Source organism: Argiope bruennichi, chromosome 1 (genome assembly GCF_947563725.1).
Source record: "Argiope bruennichi chromosome 1, qqArgBrue1.1, whole genome shotgun sequence".
NCBI lineage: Eukaryota > Metazoa > Arthropoda > Arachnida > Araneae > Araneidae > Argiope > Argiope bruennichi.
The window spans coordinates 5973410-5993295 of record NC_079151.1 but is presented as its reverse complement, the minus strand read 5'-3'; the positions used below and the strand labels follow the sequence as shown (position 1 = coordinate 5993295).

The 19886-nt window shown below is 34.7% G+C and overlaps 2 protein-coding genes across 2 annotated transcripts in view; both read left to right on the top strand.

The window, feature by feature from the left end:
• The first annotated feature begins 3428 nt into the window (after positions 1-3428).
• LOC129962205 (uncharacterized) lies at positions 3429-4499 on the top strand. The gene has a single exon (XM_056075945.1). It carries the CDS (start codon positions 3429-3431, stop codon positions 4497-4499), a length of 1071 nt encoding a protein of 356 aa, XP_055931920.1.
• A 383-nt stretch (positions 4500-4882) lies between these two features.
• Positions 4883-19886, top strand: part of LOC129962202 (uncharacterized) — a 109907-nt gene continuing 94903 nt past the window's right edge. Inside the window, exon 1 of the mRNA XM_056075943.1 lies at positions 4883-5683. Within this exon, the coding sequence (XP_055931918.1) occupies positions 4883-5683 (801 nt within the window). The remainder of the gene's footprint in view (positions 5684-19886) is intronic.

Here is a 19886-nt window from a genome sequence, read left to right as displayed (position 1 = left end):
TGTCGGAGATCGAATTTAAAGCCACATGTTTATTTATTTATTTTTATTCTATAATGGTGCATATCCATGCATGAAAGCCATGTGCATAAGAGAAGGGATAAGTCTGCGCATGCCCAGAATCTATAACCAAACTGAGACTTTTATTTGCACAATTTCTTTATTTTGGAAGTTTTTTTAAATAATATATTTAAATCTTTGTAAATTCTGGTCAAAATTTTACTACTTGAAAAGAAAAATAATAATTTTCTCTATACTGAAAATTAAAAAAATAAATAAATAATATGAAGAAAAGTGAAAATAAAAAGGATTCCGATGGCGCGGATCGAACCTGTTTCAACTAGTTTACAGGCCGACACTCGGACCACAAGACTGCATACGACCTGTCGGAGACCGAATTTGAAGCCACATGTTTATTTATTTAATTTTATTCTATAATGGTGCATATCCATGCATGAAAGCCATGTGTATAAGAGAAGGGATAAGTCTGCGCATGCCCAGAATCTCTAACCAAACTGAGACTTTTATTTGCACAATTTCTTTATTTTGGAAGTTTTTTTAAATAATATATTTAAATCTTTGTAAATTCTGGTCAAAATTTTACTACTTGAAAAGAAAAATAATAATTTTCTCTATACTGAAAATTAAAAAAATAAATAAATAATATGAAGAAAAGTGAAAAGAAAAAGGATTCCGATGGCGCGGATCGAACCTGCTTCAACTAGTTTACAGGCCGACACTCGGACCACAAGGCAGCATACGACCTGTCGGAGACCGAATTTAAAGCCACATGTATATTTATTTATTTTTATTCTATAATGGTGCATATCCATGCATGAAAGCCATGTGTATAAGAGAAGGGATAAGTCTGCGCATGCCCAGAATCTCGAACCAAACTGAGACTTTTATTTGCACAATTTCTTTATTTTGGAAGTTTTTTTAAATAATATATTGAAATCTTTGTAAATTCTGGTCAATATTTTACTACTTGAAAAGAAAAATAATAATTTTCTCTATACTGAAAATTAAAAAAATAAATAAATAATATGAAGAAAAGTGAAAATAAAAAGGATTCCGATGGCGCGGATCGAACCTGCTTCAACTAGTTTACAGGCCGACACTCGGACCACAAGGCAGCATACGACCTGTCGGAGACCGAATTTAAAGCCACATGTATATTTATTTATTTTTATTCTATAATGGTGCATATCCATGCATGAAAGCCATGTGTATAAGAGAAGGGATAAGTCTGCGCATGCCCAGAATCTCTAACCAAACTGAGACTTTTATTTGCACAATTTCATTATTTTGGAAGTTTTTTAAAATAATATATTTAAATCTTTGTAAATTCTGGTCAAAATTTTACTACTTGAAAAGAAAAATAATAATTTTCTCTATACTGAAAATTAAAAAAATAAATAAATAATATGAAGAAAAGTGAAAATAAAAAGGATTCCGATGGCGCGGATCGAACCTGCTTCGACTAGTTTACAGGCCGACACTCGGACCACAAGGCAGCATACGACCTGTCGGAGACCGAATTTAAAGCCACATGTATATTTATTTATTTTTATTCTATAATGGTGCATATCCATGCATGAAAGCCATGTGTATAAGAGAAGGGATAAGTCTGCGCATGCCCAGAATCTCTAACCAAACTGAGACTTTTATTTGCACAATTTCTTTATTTTGGAAGTTTTTTTAAATAATATATTGAAATCTTTGTAAATTCTGGTCAAAATTTTACTACTTGAAAAGAAAAATAATAGTTTTCTCTATACTGAAAATTAAAAAAAAAAAAAAAATGAAATAATATGAAGAAAAGTGAAAATAAAAAGGATTCCGATGGCGCGGATCGAACCTGCGTCAACTAGTTTGCAGGCCGACACTCGGACCACAAGGCAGAATACGACATGTCAGAGACCGAATTTAAAGCCACATGTTTATTTATTTATTTTTATTCTGGAATGGTGCAAATCAATGCATGAAAGCCATGTGTATAAGAGAAGGGATAAGTCTGCGCATGCCCAGAATCTCGAACCAAAATGAGACTTTTATTTGCACAATTTCTTTATTTTGGAAGTTTTTTTTTTTTATAATATATTGAAATCTTTGTAAATTCTGGTCAAAATTTTACTACTTGAAAAGAAAAATAATAATTTTCTCGATACTGAAAATTAAAAAAATAAATAAATAATATGAAGAAAAGTGAAAATAAAAAGGAATCCGATGGCGCGGATCCAACCTGTTTCAACTAGTTTGCAGGCCGACACTCGGACCACAAGGCAGCATACGACCTGTCGGAGACCGAATTTAAAGCCACATGTTTATTTATTTATTTTTATTCTATAATGGTGCATATCCATGCATGAAAGCCATGTGTATAAGAGAAGGGATAAGTCTGCGCATGACCAGAATCTCTAACCAAACTGAGACTTTTATTTGCAGAATTTCTTTATTTTGAAAGTTTTTTTAAATAATATATTGAAATCTTTGTACATTCTGGTCAAAATTTTACTACTTAAAAAGAAAAACAATAATTTTCTCTATACTGAAAATTAAAAAAATAAATAAATAATATGATTGGTTGGTTGTTCGGGTTTTTTGGCGGCAGGTCGTATGCTGCCTTGTGGTTCGAGTGTCGGCCTGCAAACTTGTTGAAGCAGGTACGATACGCGCCATCGGAATCCTTTTTATTTTCACTTTTCTTCATATTATTTATTACCCCTCAGGGGCTCGCCTTCTTTAGGTGAGTACGGGTGTCCCAATCCCGAGGTACCCAGGGATCTTTACTCCCTTTCAGTTCGCTCTCTTCTACGCCTTCTGCTTTTTGCTGTATTTTTTCTTTCCCTCGACGGCAGGCGAGGGAGCTCTCCATGAGAAGCTGTCGCCGCTCTGTTTGCTTCTAGCTTCTCATGGACAACCAAAACCCCACGTGTTTGCCGTGCGTGGCGACCCATTTGAAAGACGGGTGGTGTACTGTGGTCCCCTGTGCATCAATCGGCTGGTTACTAACCACCTAAGTGGTTAGTTTGCTAGGGATCAAGCGAAGGGGTTACTCCTTGGGCTTGGCGTTAAGGGTGGCCACTGTCCCCGGGGGTAACTCCCAGCGTATAGGTTCCGGCTAGCACCAAGGTAAGTGCCGAGGCTGGAAATGGCCAGAGCCGGTGGCTGCCTTCCCTTGTTGGGCTCCGTGGTGGGCGGTGCCGTCGGGCCCGAATCAATCTCAATATCGCATGGCTCCTCCCAAGAAGGGTCCCTTTAGTGGGCGTCACAAAGTACCAATTTCTTTTAACAATAATGAACATTTTGATGCTTTTTTTGTAATAAAAAGAATTTCTGAAAATCAAGAAACTTTTGAAACAGTCTCCCCTTTCCTTGTACAAAAGGCTATAAATGCAACAGTCGGCGAAGTTGCATCGATTAGAAAAATGAGATCTGGTGACTTGCTTGTGGAGGTTTCTTCTCGTAAGCAAGCACAACAGATACAAAAACTTAAATCCTTGGCAACAATAAGAGTTTCTGTAACCCCTCACCAATCACTTAATAGCTCTAAAGGCGTCATCACCTGCGGCGAAATACTAAATCTTCCCGTAGAGTTAATTGTCTCCGAAATGAAATCTCAAGGTGTTTCACATGTGCGTCGAATTTCCATACGACGTGATGGACAACTACTTGAGACGAAACATCACGTATTAACTTTTAAAACTTCTAAATTACCGGAGTACGTCTATGCAGGCTATATAAAGTTACCGGTTAGGCCATATATCCCTAATCCACTAAGGTGTTTTCAGTGCCAACGCTTTGGCCACTCTAAAATGAATTGCCGCGGGTCTCTCACTTGTGCCCGCTGCGCACAAAAAGGGCATGATAGCCAACAGTGTACCGCAGAAGAAAAGTGCGTAAACTGTGGTGGCAATCATCCCTCATATTCTCGATCTTGTCCTCGCTGGGCACTGGAAAAGCAGGTTACGACAATAAAATTCAAAGAAGATTTATCTTATCCTGAAGCCAGACGCAGGGTTAAGGCACAGACCCCAATTCCTGGCGTCAGTTATGCTTCAGCAGTTAAGAAATCTTTCTGTCAGAATTGCTCTTGTGAAAACTGCTTAAAATATGCCAGGAAAACAACAGATAATGAAAAAACATCAGATTCCGATGCTGAACATACTCTGAAAACCAACACTGATACTCAAAAAACTGTTAGAAGAAAATCAAAATCACAGAATTCTCTGACATTAAACTTAGCAAAACGTGGCCTTACGCAAAAAGATTTGCGAAAGAAACTGAAAAATTCTGCATCGAAAAATTCCGTCGCATTGGGGTTAGCGACGCAAGGTGTTGTCCATAAGGACTTACAGTCCATCTTTGGTGACACGCTTAATAGCCCCGATATTAAACTGCATCCGTCTGAGGATGAATATGAACTTGGTATGAGTTGCGATGATCATGCAACTCCAACAACTGCTTCTTCTCTCTCTCCTTCCAAATCACTCTCTTAATGGGTACCTTCCTTTCTTGGAATTGTCGCGGCATTCGGCCCAAACTTCATGACATCAAGTCTATTATTAACAGATTTCATCCTGTTTGTTTTGGTTTTCAAGAGACTTTCTTGAAGCCAAATATATCAATCAAATTACGCGGTTACAATTGTATTCGGAAAGATGCAGACAGTGGAGCTCATAGTTCTGGAGGGATCTGCATCTTCACTTCCAATTTATATCCGAGCACTCCTCTCACCCTACACACCTCTCTACAGGCTGTGGCTGTACAAGTTCATATAAAAACTTTGGTCACAGTCTGCTGTATTTACTTACCGCCTCATGATGTCATTCGTCAACAAGATCTTGACCAGTTAGTGGACCAGCTTCCTTCGCCTTTTATCATGCTTGGCGATTTCAATGGCCATAGTACGTTGTGGGGTTCAAATAGTACAAATTCTCGTGGGCAGCAAATAGAACAGTTCATTTCTAATAACTGTCTATGTTTACTCAACAATGATGAAAAGACGTACTTTCACGAGCCTACACGTACCTTCCACAGTCTTGATTTGGCCATATGTTCTCCCGAACTTCTGCCGTTGCTAACTTTTGCTGTTAGCAACGATTTATACAATAGCGATCACTATCCTATTATAGTCTCCCATGCTGATGGCGGCGGTGCGACTTATTGTCCTCCGCGTTTCTTATTCCAGCGGGCAGATTGGAGTACTTTCTCTCAACTGGCAGATATCACAGAGACAATGGTAAATACATCAGACATCTCGGAAGCAGTTCAAAATGTCGTTGACAGTATAATATGTGCCGCAACTTCCACTATTCCAAAGAGTTCACCACGTCTAAGAAAATTTCGCAGACCGTGGTGGAATGAAGCCTGTACCAACAGTCACAAGCAGCAGAAAAAGTTTTGGAACACCTTTCGAAGGTACCCTACAACAGAGAATCTTATAGCTTTTAAAAAAGCCAAAGCACTAGCTCGCCGCATACGACGTCGTAGTCAGAGGGAATCCTGGATTCAATTCATATCCTCTATCACATCCTCAACATCCAGCAAAGTTCTATGGAAAAAGGTAAAGGCTGCTAATGGAATATATCATGAATCCTCCATTCCTGTTTTAAATAGAGGGAATGTGAAGTATTCTGCCCCATTAGACGTTGCCAACATTCTCGGTCAAACATTTGCACAGGTTTCCGCTACTGATTCTTATAACCCTGACTTTCTTACAATTAAGAATCGTGCGGAACGGTTGCCTTTGCGCTTTAACGAACGAAATACCTTTCCATACAATTGCGAGTTTAGAATGTTTGAGCTAGAAACAGCATTATCTCATGCCCATGATTCCTGTCCCGGGCCTGATGGGATTACATACAATATGCTCCGCCATTTGAATACCACTTCCCTTTCCAATCTGTTAATGCTTTTCAACAGAATATGGACTGAGCAGAAGTACCCTTCACAATGGCGAGAAGCGATTGTGATCCCCATTCTAAAATCTGCCAAGGAATCTTCTAATCCTCTGAACTACCGACCAATTGCTTTAACAAGCTGTCTTTGCAAGACTTTTGAGAGAATGGTCAATGCTCGGCTCATATACGAATTGGAGAAACAAGGATGCATCTCTCCGTTGCAGAGTGGTTTCCGTCGAGGTCGGTCTACTTTTGACAACCTCGTATTACTGGAAACTGAAATTCGCAACGCATTTGTAAGGAGGAACCACCTTGTCTCCATATTTTTCGATATTGAGAAGGCGTATGACCGTACATGGCGCTACGGCATACTCTCTACGCTTTTTAACTTTGGTTTTAGGGGAAACCTGCCCATATTCTTATTGAACTTTTTATCACATCGGACTTTCAAAGTTCGTGTTGGGAACTTTTATTCCAATAGTTTTATTCAGGCTGAGGGAGTTCCGCAGGGAAGTGTCCTCAGTGTCACCCTTTTTATTATTCATCTGAGCCAGATTTTAACTCATTTGCCTTCATTTGTACAAGCAAGTCTTTATGTGGATGATCTTCAGATCTCATGCCAAGGAAGCAGTATGAACCTTATTGAGAGACAGTTGCAGAATGCTGTGAATAAATGAGTAGCTTGGTGCAAAAACAACGGACACAATATCTCACCGGAGAAGAGCCGTTGTGTGCACTTTTGCAGAAAGAGAAACATTCACTTGGATCCAAATATTAACATTGGTAATATATCGATTCCTGTCGTAAATGAAATACGGTTTTTGGGAATAATCTTCGATCGCAAGTTGACTTTCCTTCCGCACATCTTGCACCTGCGGAAGAAGTGTGAGAAATCCTTAAATGTTCTGAAGGTACTCTGCAGAACATCTTGGGGTGCCGATCGAACCTCCCTACTCCGCATTTATGAAGCAGTAATTCTATCCCGAATCGATTATGGCTGTATGGTGTATGGTTCTGCCAGCGCTTCCTTCTTGCGGCGATTGGATACTGTTCACCACTCTGCCTTACGAATTTGTTCCGGTGCATTTCGGACCTCTCCCGTTGAGAGCCTGCATGTTATCTGTCACCAAATGCCCCTAAATTTAAGGCGTAACAAATTGTCCACTTCGTATTACTTCCGAATCATGTCAGTGTCAAAGCACCCTTTACGTCAAATTAAATTTCCGCCTGTTCTTCGCAGATTGTATAATGCCCGTCCATTTCATATCCTTCCATTCAATGAGAGAATTAAAAATATCCTTCATGACTCGGGCCTTGAAAATATTACTATTAAATCCGCTGATCTGTTTTGTTTTCCACCTTGGGATATACCGCAATTTTCTTTTCTAAACCCCTTCTCAGGATTTGAAAAATCCTCAACTGCACCGATTATTTTCCAACAGATGTTTCTATATCATCACTATCGGTTTTCTTCCTTTACACCAATTTTCACGGATGGCTCGAAATCAGATGGTCATGTTGGCTGTGGAATCATACTACCATCTGATACACTGAGCCACCGTTTACACAATTGCTGCTCAGTTTTTACTGCTGAGTTGGTGGCCATTTTCTGCGCTCTTCAGAAAATCTCCCCTTCTACTCAGCGTAAATTTATTATTTACACTGATAGCATGAGTGCTTTGGAGACACTAACTCACTATCACAATCGGATGCACCCGATTGCTGTTAGAATTTTATTTATCTTGCGACTGTTACAAAATGAAGGCTTTCAAATTATTTTCTGTTGGGTGCCGAGTCATGTTGGCATTGCTGGAAACGAAATGGCGGATTTAACGGCAAAATCAGCAGCGAATGCTTTGTCTCAGGGACTTCCTTATTGCGATATTAAGAAGTCCTTGGCTAAACACATTTTTTCTTCTTGGCAATTGACGTGGGATCAGCGAACCGAAAATAAATTACATTCCATTAAACCAACTATTGGATTGTGGTCTGTTCTCCCTATACGTGAGGTTGACGTCAAAATGACTCGCCTGCGTATAGGACATACTCGCTTCACGCACAAACATCTTCTTTTCGGTGAAGCGGCACCAAAGTGCCCCACATGCCGTGTGGATTTTACTGTTAAACATATTTTAATTGAATGTACTGATTTTAACTTCCAACGTATTCGCTTTTTTCATTTAACTTCGTTGAACTTGCAGGACCTGGTGGGTGAAAAATTCCACCCAAACATTTTTAAATTTTTAAAAACCATTGGTTTTTATAGTTGTATTTAGCATTTTTTTTTAACTTCTGTTCACATTCGACAATTCATTGTAACGTTCGTTTTTCGAATCAGTATTTCATTTATAAATAACCTTATATATTTCTGCATTTTCATTTTTCCCATTTTTTGATACATTTGGCTTTTATAGCTTAACATGTGTGTTTATATAAATTATTTTTGTTTTTTTACCATCTGCTTGGCGCAGCATAGCCAAACATGGCAGGTCGTATGAAGGAATATGAAGAAAAGATAATTTTCTCTATACTGAAAATTAAAAAAATAAATAAATAATATGAAGAAAAGTGAAAATAAAAAGGATTCCGATGGCGCGGATCGAACCTGCTTCAACTAGTTTACAGGCCGACACTCGGACCACAAGGCAGCATACGACCTGTCGGAGACCGAATTTAAAGCCACATGTATATTTATTTATTTTTATTCTATAATGGTGCATATCCATGCATGAAAGCCATGTGTATAAGAGAAGGGATAAGTCTGCGCATGCCCAGAATCTCTAACCAAACTGAGACTTTTATTTGCACAATTTCTTTATTTTGGAAGTTTTTTTAAATAATATATTGAAATCTTTGTAAATTCTGGTCAATATTTTACTACTTGAAAAGAAAAATAATAATTTTCTCTATACTGAAAATTAAAAAAATAAATAAATAATATGAAGAAAAGTGAAAATAAAAAGGATTCCGATGGCGCGGATCGAACCTGCTTCAACTAGTTTACAGGCCGACACTCGGACCACAAGGCAGAATACGACCTGTCGGAGACCGAATTTAAAGCCACATGTATATTTATTTATTTTTATTCTATAATGGTGCATATCCATGCATGAAAGCCATGTGTATAAGAGAAGGGATAAGTCTGCGCATGCCCAGAATCTCTAACCAAACTGAGACTTTTATTTGCACAATTTCATTATTTTGGAAGTTTTTTAAAATAATATATTTAAATCTTTGTAAATTCTGGTCAAAATTTTACTACTTGAAAAGAAAAATAATAATTTTCTCTATACTGAAATTTAAAAAAATAAATAAATAATATGAAAAAAAGTGAAAATAAAAAGGATTCCGATCGCGCGGATAGAACCTGCTTCAACTAGTTTACAGGCCGACACTCGGAGTACAAGGCAGCATACGACCTGTCGGAGACCGAATTTAAAGCCACATGTATATTTATTTATTTTTATTCTATAATGGTGCATATCCATGCATGAAAGTCATGTGTATAAGAGAAGGGATAAGTCTGCGCATGCCCAGAATCTCTAACCAAACCGAGACTTTTATTTGCACAATTTCTTTATTTTGGAAGTTTTTTTAAATAATATATTTAAATCTCTGTAAATTCTGGTCAAAATTTTACTACTTGAAAAGAAAAATAATAATTTTCTTTATACTGAAAATTGAAAAAATAAATAAATAATATGAAGAAAAGTGAAAATAAAAAGGATTCCGATGGCGCGGATCGAACCTGCTTCAACTAGTTTGCAGGCCGACAATCGGACCACAAGACAGCATACGACCTGTCGGAGACCGAATTTAAAGGCACATGTTTATTTATTTATTTTAATTCTATAATGGTGCATATCCATGCATGAAAGCCATGTGTATAAGAGAAGGGATAAGTCTGCGCATGCCCAGAATCTCTAACCAAACTGAGACTTTTATTTGCACAATTTCATTATTTTGGAAGTTTTTTAAAATAATATATTTAAATCTTTGTAAATTCTGGTCAAAATTTTACTACTTGAAAAGAAAAATAATAATTTTCTCTATACTGAAATTTAAAAAAATAAATAAATAATATGAAGAAAAGTGAAAATAAAAAGGATTCCGATCGCGCGGATAGAACCTGCTTCAACTAGTTTACAGGCCGACACTCGGACCATAAGGCAGCATACGACCTGTCGGAGACCGAATTTAAAGCCACATGTATATTTATTTATTTTTATTCTATAATGGTGCATATCCATGCATGAAAGCCATGTGTATAAGAGAAGGGATAAGTCTGCGCATGACCAGAATCTCTAACCAAACTGAGACTTTTATTTGCACAATTTCTTTATTTTCAAAGTTTTTTTAAATAATATATTGAAATCTTTGTAAATTCTGGTCAAAATTTCACTACTTGAAAAGAAAAACAATAATTTTCTCTATACTTTAAAATTAAAAAAATAAATAAATAATATGAAGAAAAGTGAAAATAAAAAGGATTCCGATGGCGCGTATCGTACCTGCTTCAACAAGTTTGCAGGCCGACACTCGAACCACAAGGCAGCATACGACCGGCCGGAGGCCGAATTTAAGGCCACATGTTTATTTATTTATTTTTATTCTATAATGGTGCATATCCATGCACGAAAGCCATGTGTATAAGAGAAGGGATAAGTCTGCGCATGCCCAGAATCTCTAACCAAAATGAGACTTTTATTTGCACAATTTCTTTATTTTGGAAGTTTTTTTAAATAATATATTGAAATCTTTGTAAATTCTGGTCAAAATTTTAATACTTGAAAAGAAAAATAATAATTTTCTCTATAGTGAAAATTAAAAAAATAAATAAATAATATGAGGAAAAGTAAAAATAAAATGGAATCCGAGTGCGCGGATCGAACCTGCCTCAACTAGCTTGCAGGCCGACACTCGGACCACAAGGCAGAATACGACATGTCAGAGACCGAATTTAAAGCCACATGTTTATTTATTTATTTTTATTCTATAATGGTGCATATCCATGCACGAAAGCCATGTGTATAAGAGAAGGGATAAGTCTGCGCATGCCCAGAATCTCTAACCAAAATGAGACTTTTATTTGCACAATTTCTTTATTTTGGAAGTTTTTTTAAATAATATATTGAAATCTTTGTAAATTCTGGTCAAAATTTTACTACTTGAAAAGAAAAATAATAATTTTCTCTATAGTGAAAATTAAAAAAATAAATAAATAATATGAGGAAAAGTAAAAATAAAATGGAATCCGAGGGCGCGGACCGAACCTGCCTCAACTAGTTTGCACGCCGACACTCGGACCACAAGGCAGAATACGACATGTCAGAGACCGAATTTAAAGCCACAAGTTTATTTATTTATTTTTATTCTATAATGGTGCATATCCATGCATGAAAGCCATGTGTATAAGAGAAGGGATAAGTCTGCGCATGCCCAGAATTTCGAACCAAAATGAGACTTTTATTTGCACAATTTCTTTATTTTGGAAGTTTTTTTTTTTTAATAATATATTGAAATCTTTGTAAATTCTGGTCAAAATTTTACTACTTGAAAAGAAAAAGAAAAATTTTCTCGATACAGAAAATTAAAAAAATAAATAAACAATATGAAGAAAAGTAAAAATAAAAAGGAATGTGAGGGCGCGGATCGAACCTGCGTCAACTACTTTTCAGGCCGACACTCGGACCACAAGGCAGCATACGACCTGTCGGAGACCAAAATTTAAAGCCACATGTTTATTTATTTATTTTTATTCTATAATGGTGCATATCCATGCATGAAAGCCATGTGTATAAGAGAAGGGATAAGTCTGCGCATGCCCTGAATCTGTAACCAAACTGAGAATTTTATTCGCACAATTTCTTTATTTTGGAAGTTTTTTTAAATAATATATTGAAATCTTTGTATATTCTGGTCAAAATATTACTACTTGAAAAGAAAAACAATAATTTTCTCCATACTCAAAATTAAAAAAATAAATAAATAATATGAAGAAAAGTGAAAATAAAAAGGATTCCGATGGCGCGGATCGAACCTGCTTCAACTAGTTTACAGGCCGACACTCGGACCACAAGGCAGCATACGACCTGTCGGAGACCGAATTTAAAGCCACATGTATATTTATTTATTTTTATTCTATAATGGTGCATATCCATGCATGAAAGCCATGTGTATAAGAGAAGGGATAAGTCTGCGCATGCCCAGAATCTCTAACCAAACTGAGACTTTTATTTGCACAATTTCATTATTTTGGAAGTTTTTTAAAATAATATATTTAAATCTTTGTAAATTCTGGTCAAAATTTTACTACTTGAAAAGAAAAATAATAATTTTCTCTATACTGAAATTTAAAAAAATAAATAAATAATATGAAGAAAAGTGAAAATAAAAAGGATTCCGATCGCGCGGATAGAACCTGCTTCAACTAGTTTACAGGCCGACACTCGGACCACAAGGCAGCATACGACCTGTCGGAGATCGAATTTAAATCCACATGTATATTTATTTATTTTTATTCTATAATGGTGCATATCCATGCATGAAAGCAATGTGTATAAGAGAAGGGATAAGTCTGCGCATGCCCAGAATCTCTAACCAAACTGAGACTTTTATTTGCACAATTTATTTATTTTGGAAGTTTTTTTAAATAATATACTTAAATCTTTGTGAATTCTGGTCAAAATTTTACTACTTGAAAAGAAAAATAATAATTTTCTCTATACTGAAAATTAAAAAAAATAAATAAATAATATGAAGAAAAGTGAAAATAAAAAGGATTCCGATGGCGCGGATCGAACCTGCCTCAACTAGTTTACAGGCCGACACTCGGACCACAAGGCAGCATACGACCTGTCGGAGACCGAATTTAAAGCCACATGTATATTTATTTATTTTTATTCTATAATGGTGCATATCCATGCATGAAAGCCATATTTATAAGAGGAGGGATAAGTCTGCGCATGCCCAGAATCTCTAACCAAAATGAAACTTTTATTTTGCACAATTTCTTTATTTTGGAAGTTTTTTTAAATAATATATTTAAATCTTTGTAAATTCTGGTCAAAATTTTACTACTTGAAAAGAAAAATAATAATTTTCTTTATACTGAAAATTGAAAAAATAAATAAATAATATGAAGAAAAGTGAAAATAAAAAGGATTCCGATGGCGCGGATCGAACCTGCTTCAACTAGTTTGCAGGCCGACACTCGGACCACAAGACAGCATACGACCTGTCGGAGACCGAATTTAAAGGCACATGTTTATTTATTTATTTTTATTCTATAATGGTGCATATCCATGCATGAAAGCCATGTGTATAAGAGAAGGGATAAGTCTGCGCATGCCCAGAATCTCTAACCAAACTGAGACTTTTATTTTGCACAATTTCTTTATTTTGGAAGTTTTTTTAAATAATATATTTAAATCTTTGTAAATTCTGGTCAAAATTTTACTACTTGAAAAGAAAAATAATAATTTTTCTCTATACTGAAAATTAAAAAAATAAATAAATAATATGAAGAAAAGTGAAAATAAAAAGGATTCCGATGGCGCGGATCGAACCTGCTTCAACTAGTTTACAGGCCGACAGTCGGATCACAAGGCAGCATACGACCTGTCGGAGACCGAATTTAAAGCCATATGTTTATTTATTTATTTTTATTCTATAATGGTGCATATCCATGCATGAAAGCCATGTGTATAAGAGAAGGGATAAGTCTGCGCATGCCCAGAATCTCTAACCAAACTGAGACTTTTATTTGCACAATTTCTTTATTTTGGAAGTTTTTTTAAATAATATATTTAAATCTTTGTGAATTCTGGTCAAAATTTTACTACTTGAAAAGAAAAATAATAATTTTCTCTATACTGAAAATTAAAAAAAATAAATAAATAATATGAAGAAAAGTGAAAATAAAAAGGATTCCGATGGCGCGGATAGAACCTGCCTCAACTAGTTTACAGGCCGACACTCGGACCACAAGGCAGCATACGACCTGTCGGAGACCGAATTTAAAGCCACATGTATATTTATTTATTTTTATTCTATAATGGTGCATATCCATGCATGAAAGCCATGTGTATAAGAGAAGGGATAAGTCTGCGCATGCCCAGAATCTCTAACCAAACTGAGACTTTTATTTGCACAATTTCTTTATTTTGAAAGTTTTTTTAAATAATATATTTAAATCTTTGTAAATTCTGGTCAAAATTTTACTACTTGAAAAGAAAAATAATAATTTTCTCTATACTGAAAATTAAAAAGATAAATAAATAATATGAAGAAAAGTGAAAATAAAAAGGATTCCGATGGCGCGGATCGAACCTGCTTCAACTAGTTTAGAGGCCGACACTCGGATCACAAGGCAGCATACGACCTGTCGGAGACCGAATTTAAAGCCACATGTTTATTTATTTATTTTTATTCTATAATGGTGCATATCCATGCATGAAAGCCATGTGTATAAGAGAAGGGATAAGTCTGCGCATGCACAGAATCTCTAACCAAACTGAGACTTTTATTTGCACAATTTCTTTATTTTGGAAGTTTTTTTTTTTTCATAATATATTGAAATCTTTGTAAATTCTGGTCAAAATTTTACTACTTGAAAAGAAAAATAATAATTTTCTCTATACTGAAAATTAAAAATATATATAAATAATATGAAGAAAAGTGAAAATAAAAAGGATTCCGATGGCGCGGATCGAACCTGCTTCAACTAGTTTACAGGCCGACACTCGGACCACAAGGCAGCATACGACCTGTCGGAGACCGAATTTAAAGCCATATGTTTATTTATTTATTTTTATTCTATAATGGTGCATATCCATGCATGAAAGCCATGTGTATAAGAGAAGGGATAAGTCTGCGCATGCCCAGAATCTCTAACCAAACTGAGACTTTTATTTGCACAATTTCTTTATTTTGGAAGTTTTTTTAAATAATATATTTAAATCTTTGTGAATTCTGGTCAAAATTTTACTACTTGAAAAGAAAAATAATAATTTTCTCTATACTGAAAATTAAAAAAAATAAATAAATAATATGAAGAAAAGTGAAAATAAAAAGGATTCCGATGGCACGGATCGAACCTGCCTCAACTAGTTTACAGGCCGACACTCGGACCACAAGGCAGCATACGACCTGTCGGAGACCGAATTTAAAGCCACATGTATATTTATTTATTTTTATTCTATAATGGTGCATATCCATGCATGAAAGCCATGTGTATAAGAGAAGGGATAAGTCTGCGCATTCCCAGAATCTGTAACCAAACTGAGACTTTTATTTGCACAATTTCTTGATTTTGGAAGTTTTTTTAAATAATATATTTAAATCTTTGTGAATTCTGGTCAAAGTTTTACTACTTGAAAAGAAAAATAATAATTTTCTCTATACTGAAAATTAAAAAAAATAAATAAATAATATGAAGAAAAGTGAAAATAAAAAGGATTCCGATGGCGCGGATAGAACCTGCCTCAACTAGTTTACAGGCCGACACTCGGACCACAAGGCAGCATACGACCTGTCGGAGACCGAATTTAAAGCCACATGTATATTTATTTATTTTTATTCTATAATGGTGCATATCCATGCATGAAAGCCATGTGTATAAGAGAAGGGATAAGTCTGCGCATGCCCAGAATCTCTAACCAAACTGAGACTTTTATTTGCACAATTTCTTTATTTTGAAAGTTTTTTTAAATAATATATTTAAATCTTTGTAAATTCTGGTCAAAATTTTACTACTTGAAAAGAAAAATAATAATTTTCTCTATACTGAAAATTAAAAAGATAAATAAATAATATGAAGAAAAGTGAAAATAAAAAGGATTCCGATGGCGCGGATCGAACCTGCTTCAACTAGTTTAGAGGCCGACACTCGGATCACAAGGCAGCATACGACCTGTCGGAGACCGAATTTAAAGAAACATGTTTATTTATTTATTTTTATTCTATAATGGTGCATATCCATGCATGAAAGCCATGTGTATAAGAGAAGGGATAAGTCTGCGCATGACCAGAATCTCTAACCAAACTGAGACTTTTATTTGCACAATTTCTTTATTTTGGAAGTTTTTTTAAATAATGTATTGAAATCTTTGTAAATTCTGGTCAAAATTTTACTACTTGAAAAGAAAAATAATAATTTTCTTTATACTGAAAATTGAAAAAATAAATAAATAATATGAAGAAAAGTGAAAATAAAAAGGATTCCGATGGCGCGGATCGAACCTGCTTCAACTAGTTTGCAGGCCGACACTCGGACCACAAGACAGCATACGACCTGTCGGAGACCGAATTTAAAGGCACATGTTTATTTATTTATTTTTATTCTATAATGGTGCATATCCATGCATGAAAGCAATGTGTATAAGAGAAGGGATAAGTCTGCGCATGCCCAGAATCTCTAACCAAACTGAGACTTTTATTTGCACAATTTCTTTATTTTGGAAGTTTTTTTAAATAATATATTTAAATCTTTGTAAATTCTGGTCAAAATTTTACTACTTGAAAAGAAAAATAATAATTTTTCTCTATACTGAAAATTAAAAAAATAAATAAATAATATGAAGAAAAGTGAAAATAAAAAGGATTCCGATGGCGCGGATCGAACCTGCTTCAACTAGTTTACAGGCCGACAGTCGGATCACAAGGCAGCATACGACCTGTCGGAGACCGAATTTAAAGCCATATGTTTATTTATTTATTTTTATTCTATAATGGTGCATATCCATGCATGAAAGCCATGTGTATAAGAGAAGGGATAAGTCTGCGCATGCCCAGAATCTCTAACCAAACTGAGACTTTTATTTGCACAATTTCTTTATTTTGGAAGTTTTTTTAAATAATATATTTAAATCTTTGTGAATTCTGGTCAAAATTTTACTACTTGAAAAGAAAAATAATAATTTTCTCTATACTGAAAATTAAAAAAAATAAATAAATAATATGAAGAAAAGTGAAAATAAAAAGGATTCCGATGGCGCGGATAGAACCTGCCTCAACTAGTTTACAGGCCGACACTCGGACCACAAGGCAGCATACGACCTGTCGGAGACCGAATTTAAAGCCACATGTATATTTATTTATTTTTATTCTATAATGGTGCATATCCATGCATGAAAGCCATGTGTATAAGAGAAGGGATAAGTCTGCGCATGCCCAGAATCTCTAACCAAACTGAGACTTTTATTTGCACAATTTCTTTATTTTGAAAGTTTTTTTAAATAATATATTTAAATCTTTGTAAATTCTGGTCAAAATTTTACTACTTGAAAAGAAAAATAATAATTTTCTCTATACTGAAAATTAAAAAGATAAATAAATAATATGAAGAAAAGTGAAAATAAAAAGGATTCCGATGGCGCGGATCGAACCTGCTTCAACTAGTTTAGAGGCCGACACTCGGATCACAAGGCAGCATACGACCTGTCGGAGACCGAATTTAAAGCCACATGTTTATTTATTTATTTTTATTCTATAATGGTGCATATCCATGCATGAAAGCCATGTGTATAAGAGAAGGGATAAGTCTGCGCATGCACAGAATCTCTAACCAAACTGAGACTTTTATTTGCACAATTTCTTTATTTTGGAAGTTTTTTTTTTTCATAATATATTGAAATCTTTGTAAATTCTGGTCAAAATTTTACTACTTGAAAAGAAAAATAATAATTTTCTCTATACTGAAAATTAAAAATATATATAAATAATATGAAGAAAAGTGAAAATAAAAAGGATTCCGATGGCGCGGATCGAACCTGCTTCAACTAGTTTACAGGCCGACACTCGGACCACAAGGCAGCATACGACCTGTCGGAGACCGAATTTAAAGCCATATGTTTATTTATTTATTTTTATTCTATAATGGTGCATATCCATGCATGAAAGCCATGTGTATAAGAGAAGGGATAAGTCTGCGCATGCCCAGAATCTCTAACCAAACTGAGACTTTTATTTGCACAATTTCTTTATTTTGGAAGTTTTTTTAAATAATATATTTAAATCTTTGTGAATTCTGGTCAAAATTTTACTACTTGAAAAGAAAAATAATAATTTTCTCTATACTGAAAATTAAAAAAAATAAATAAATAATATGAAGAAAAGTGAAAATAAAAAGGATTCCGATGGCACGGATCGAACCTGCCTCAACTAGTTTACAGGCCGACACTCGGACCACAAGGCAGCATACGACCTGTCGGAGACCGAATTTAAAGCCACATGTATATTTATTTATTTTTATTCTATAATGGTGCATATCCATGCATGAAAGCCATGTGTATAAGAGAAGGGATAAGTCTGCGCATTCCCAGAATCTGTAACCAAACTGAGACTTTTATTTGCACAATTTCTTGATTTTGGAAGTTTTTTTAAATAATATATTTAAATCTTTGTGAATTCTGGTCAAAGTTTTACTACTTGAAAAGAAAAATAATAATTTTCTCTATACTGAAAATTAAAAAAAATAAATAAATAATATGAAGAAAAGTGAAAATAAAAAGGATTCCGATGGCGCGGATAGAACCTGCCTCAACTAGTTTACAGGCCGACACTCGGACCACAAGGCAGCATACGACCTGTCGGAGACCGAATTTAAAGCCACATGTATATTTATTTATTTTTATTCTATAATGGTGCATATCCATGCATGAAAGCCATGTGTATAAGAGAAGGGATAAGTCTGCGCATGCCCAGAATCTCTAACCAAAGTGAGACTTTTATTTGCACAATTTCTTTATTTTGAAAGTTTTTTTAAATAATATATTTAAATCTTTGTAAATTCTGGTCAAAATTTTACTACTTGAAAAGAAAAATAATAATTTTCTCTATACTGAAAATTAAAAAGATAAATAAATAATATGAAGAAAAGTGAAAATAAAAAGGATTCCGATGGCGCGGATCGAACCTGCTTCAACTAGTTTAGAGGCCGACACTCGGATCACAAGGCAGCATACGACCTGTCGGAGACCGAATTTAAAGAAACATGTTTATTTATTTATTTTTATTCTATAATGGTGCATATCCATGCATGAAAGCCATGTGTATAAGAGAAGGGATAAGTCTGCGCATGCCCAGAATCTCTAACCAAACTGAGACTTTTATTTGCACAATTTCTTTATTTTGGAAGTTTTTTTTTTTTCATAATATATTGAAATCTTTGTAAATTCTGGTCAAAATTTTACTACTTGAAAAGAAAAATAATAATTTTCTCTATACTGAAAATTAAAAATATATATAAATAATATGAAGAAAAGTGAAAATAAAAAGGATTCCGATGGCGCGGATCGAACCTGCTTCAACTAGTTTACAGGCCGACACTCGGACCACAAGGCAGCATACGACCTGTCGGAGACCGAATTTAAAGCCATATGTTTATTTATTTATTTTTATTCTATAATGGTGCATATCCATGCATGAAAGCCATGTGTATAAGAGAAGGGATAAGTCTGCGCATGCCCAGAATCTATAACCAAACTGAGACTTTTATTTGCACAATTTCTTTATTTTGGAAGTTTTTTTAAATAATATATTTAAATCTTTGTGAATTCTGGTCAAAATTTTACTACTTGAAAAGAAAAATAATAATTTTCTCTATACTGAAAATTAAAAAAAATAAATAAATAATATGAAGAAAAGTGAAAATAAAAAGGATTCCGATGGCACGGATCGAACCTGCCTCAACTAGTTTACAGGCCGACACTCGGACCACAAGGCAGCATACGACCTGTCGGAGACCGAATTTAAAGCCACATGTATATTTATTTATTTTTATTCTATAATGGTGCATATCCATGCATGAAAGCCATGTGTATAAGAGAAGGGATAAGTCTGCGCATTCCCAGAATCTGTAACCAAACTGAGACTTTTATTTGCACAATTTCTTTATTTTGGAAGTTTTTTTAAATAATATATTTAAATCTTTGTGAATTCTGGTCAAAATTTTACTACTTGAAAAGAAAAATAATAATTTTC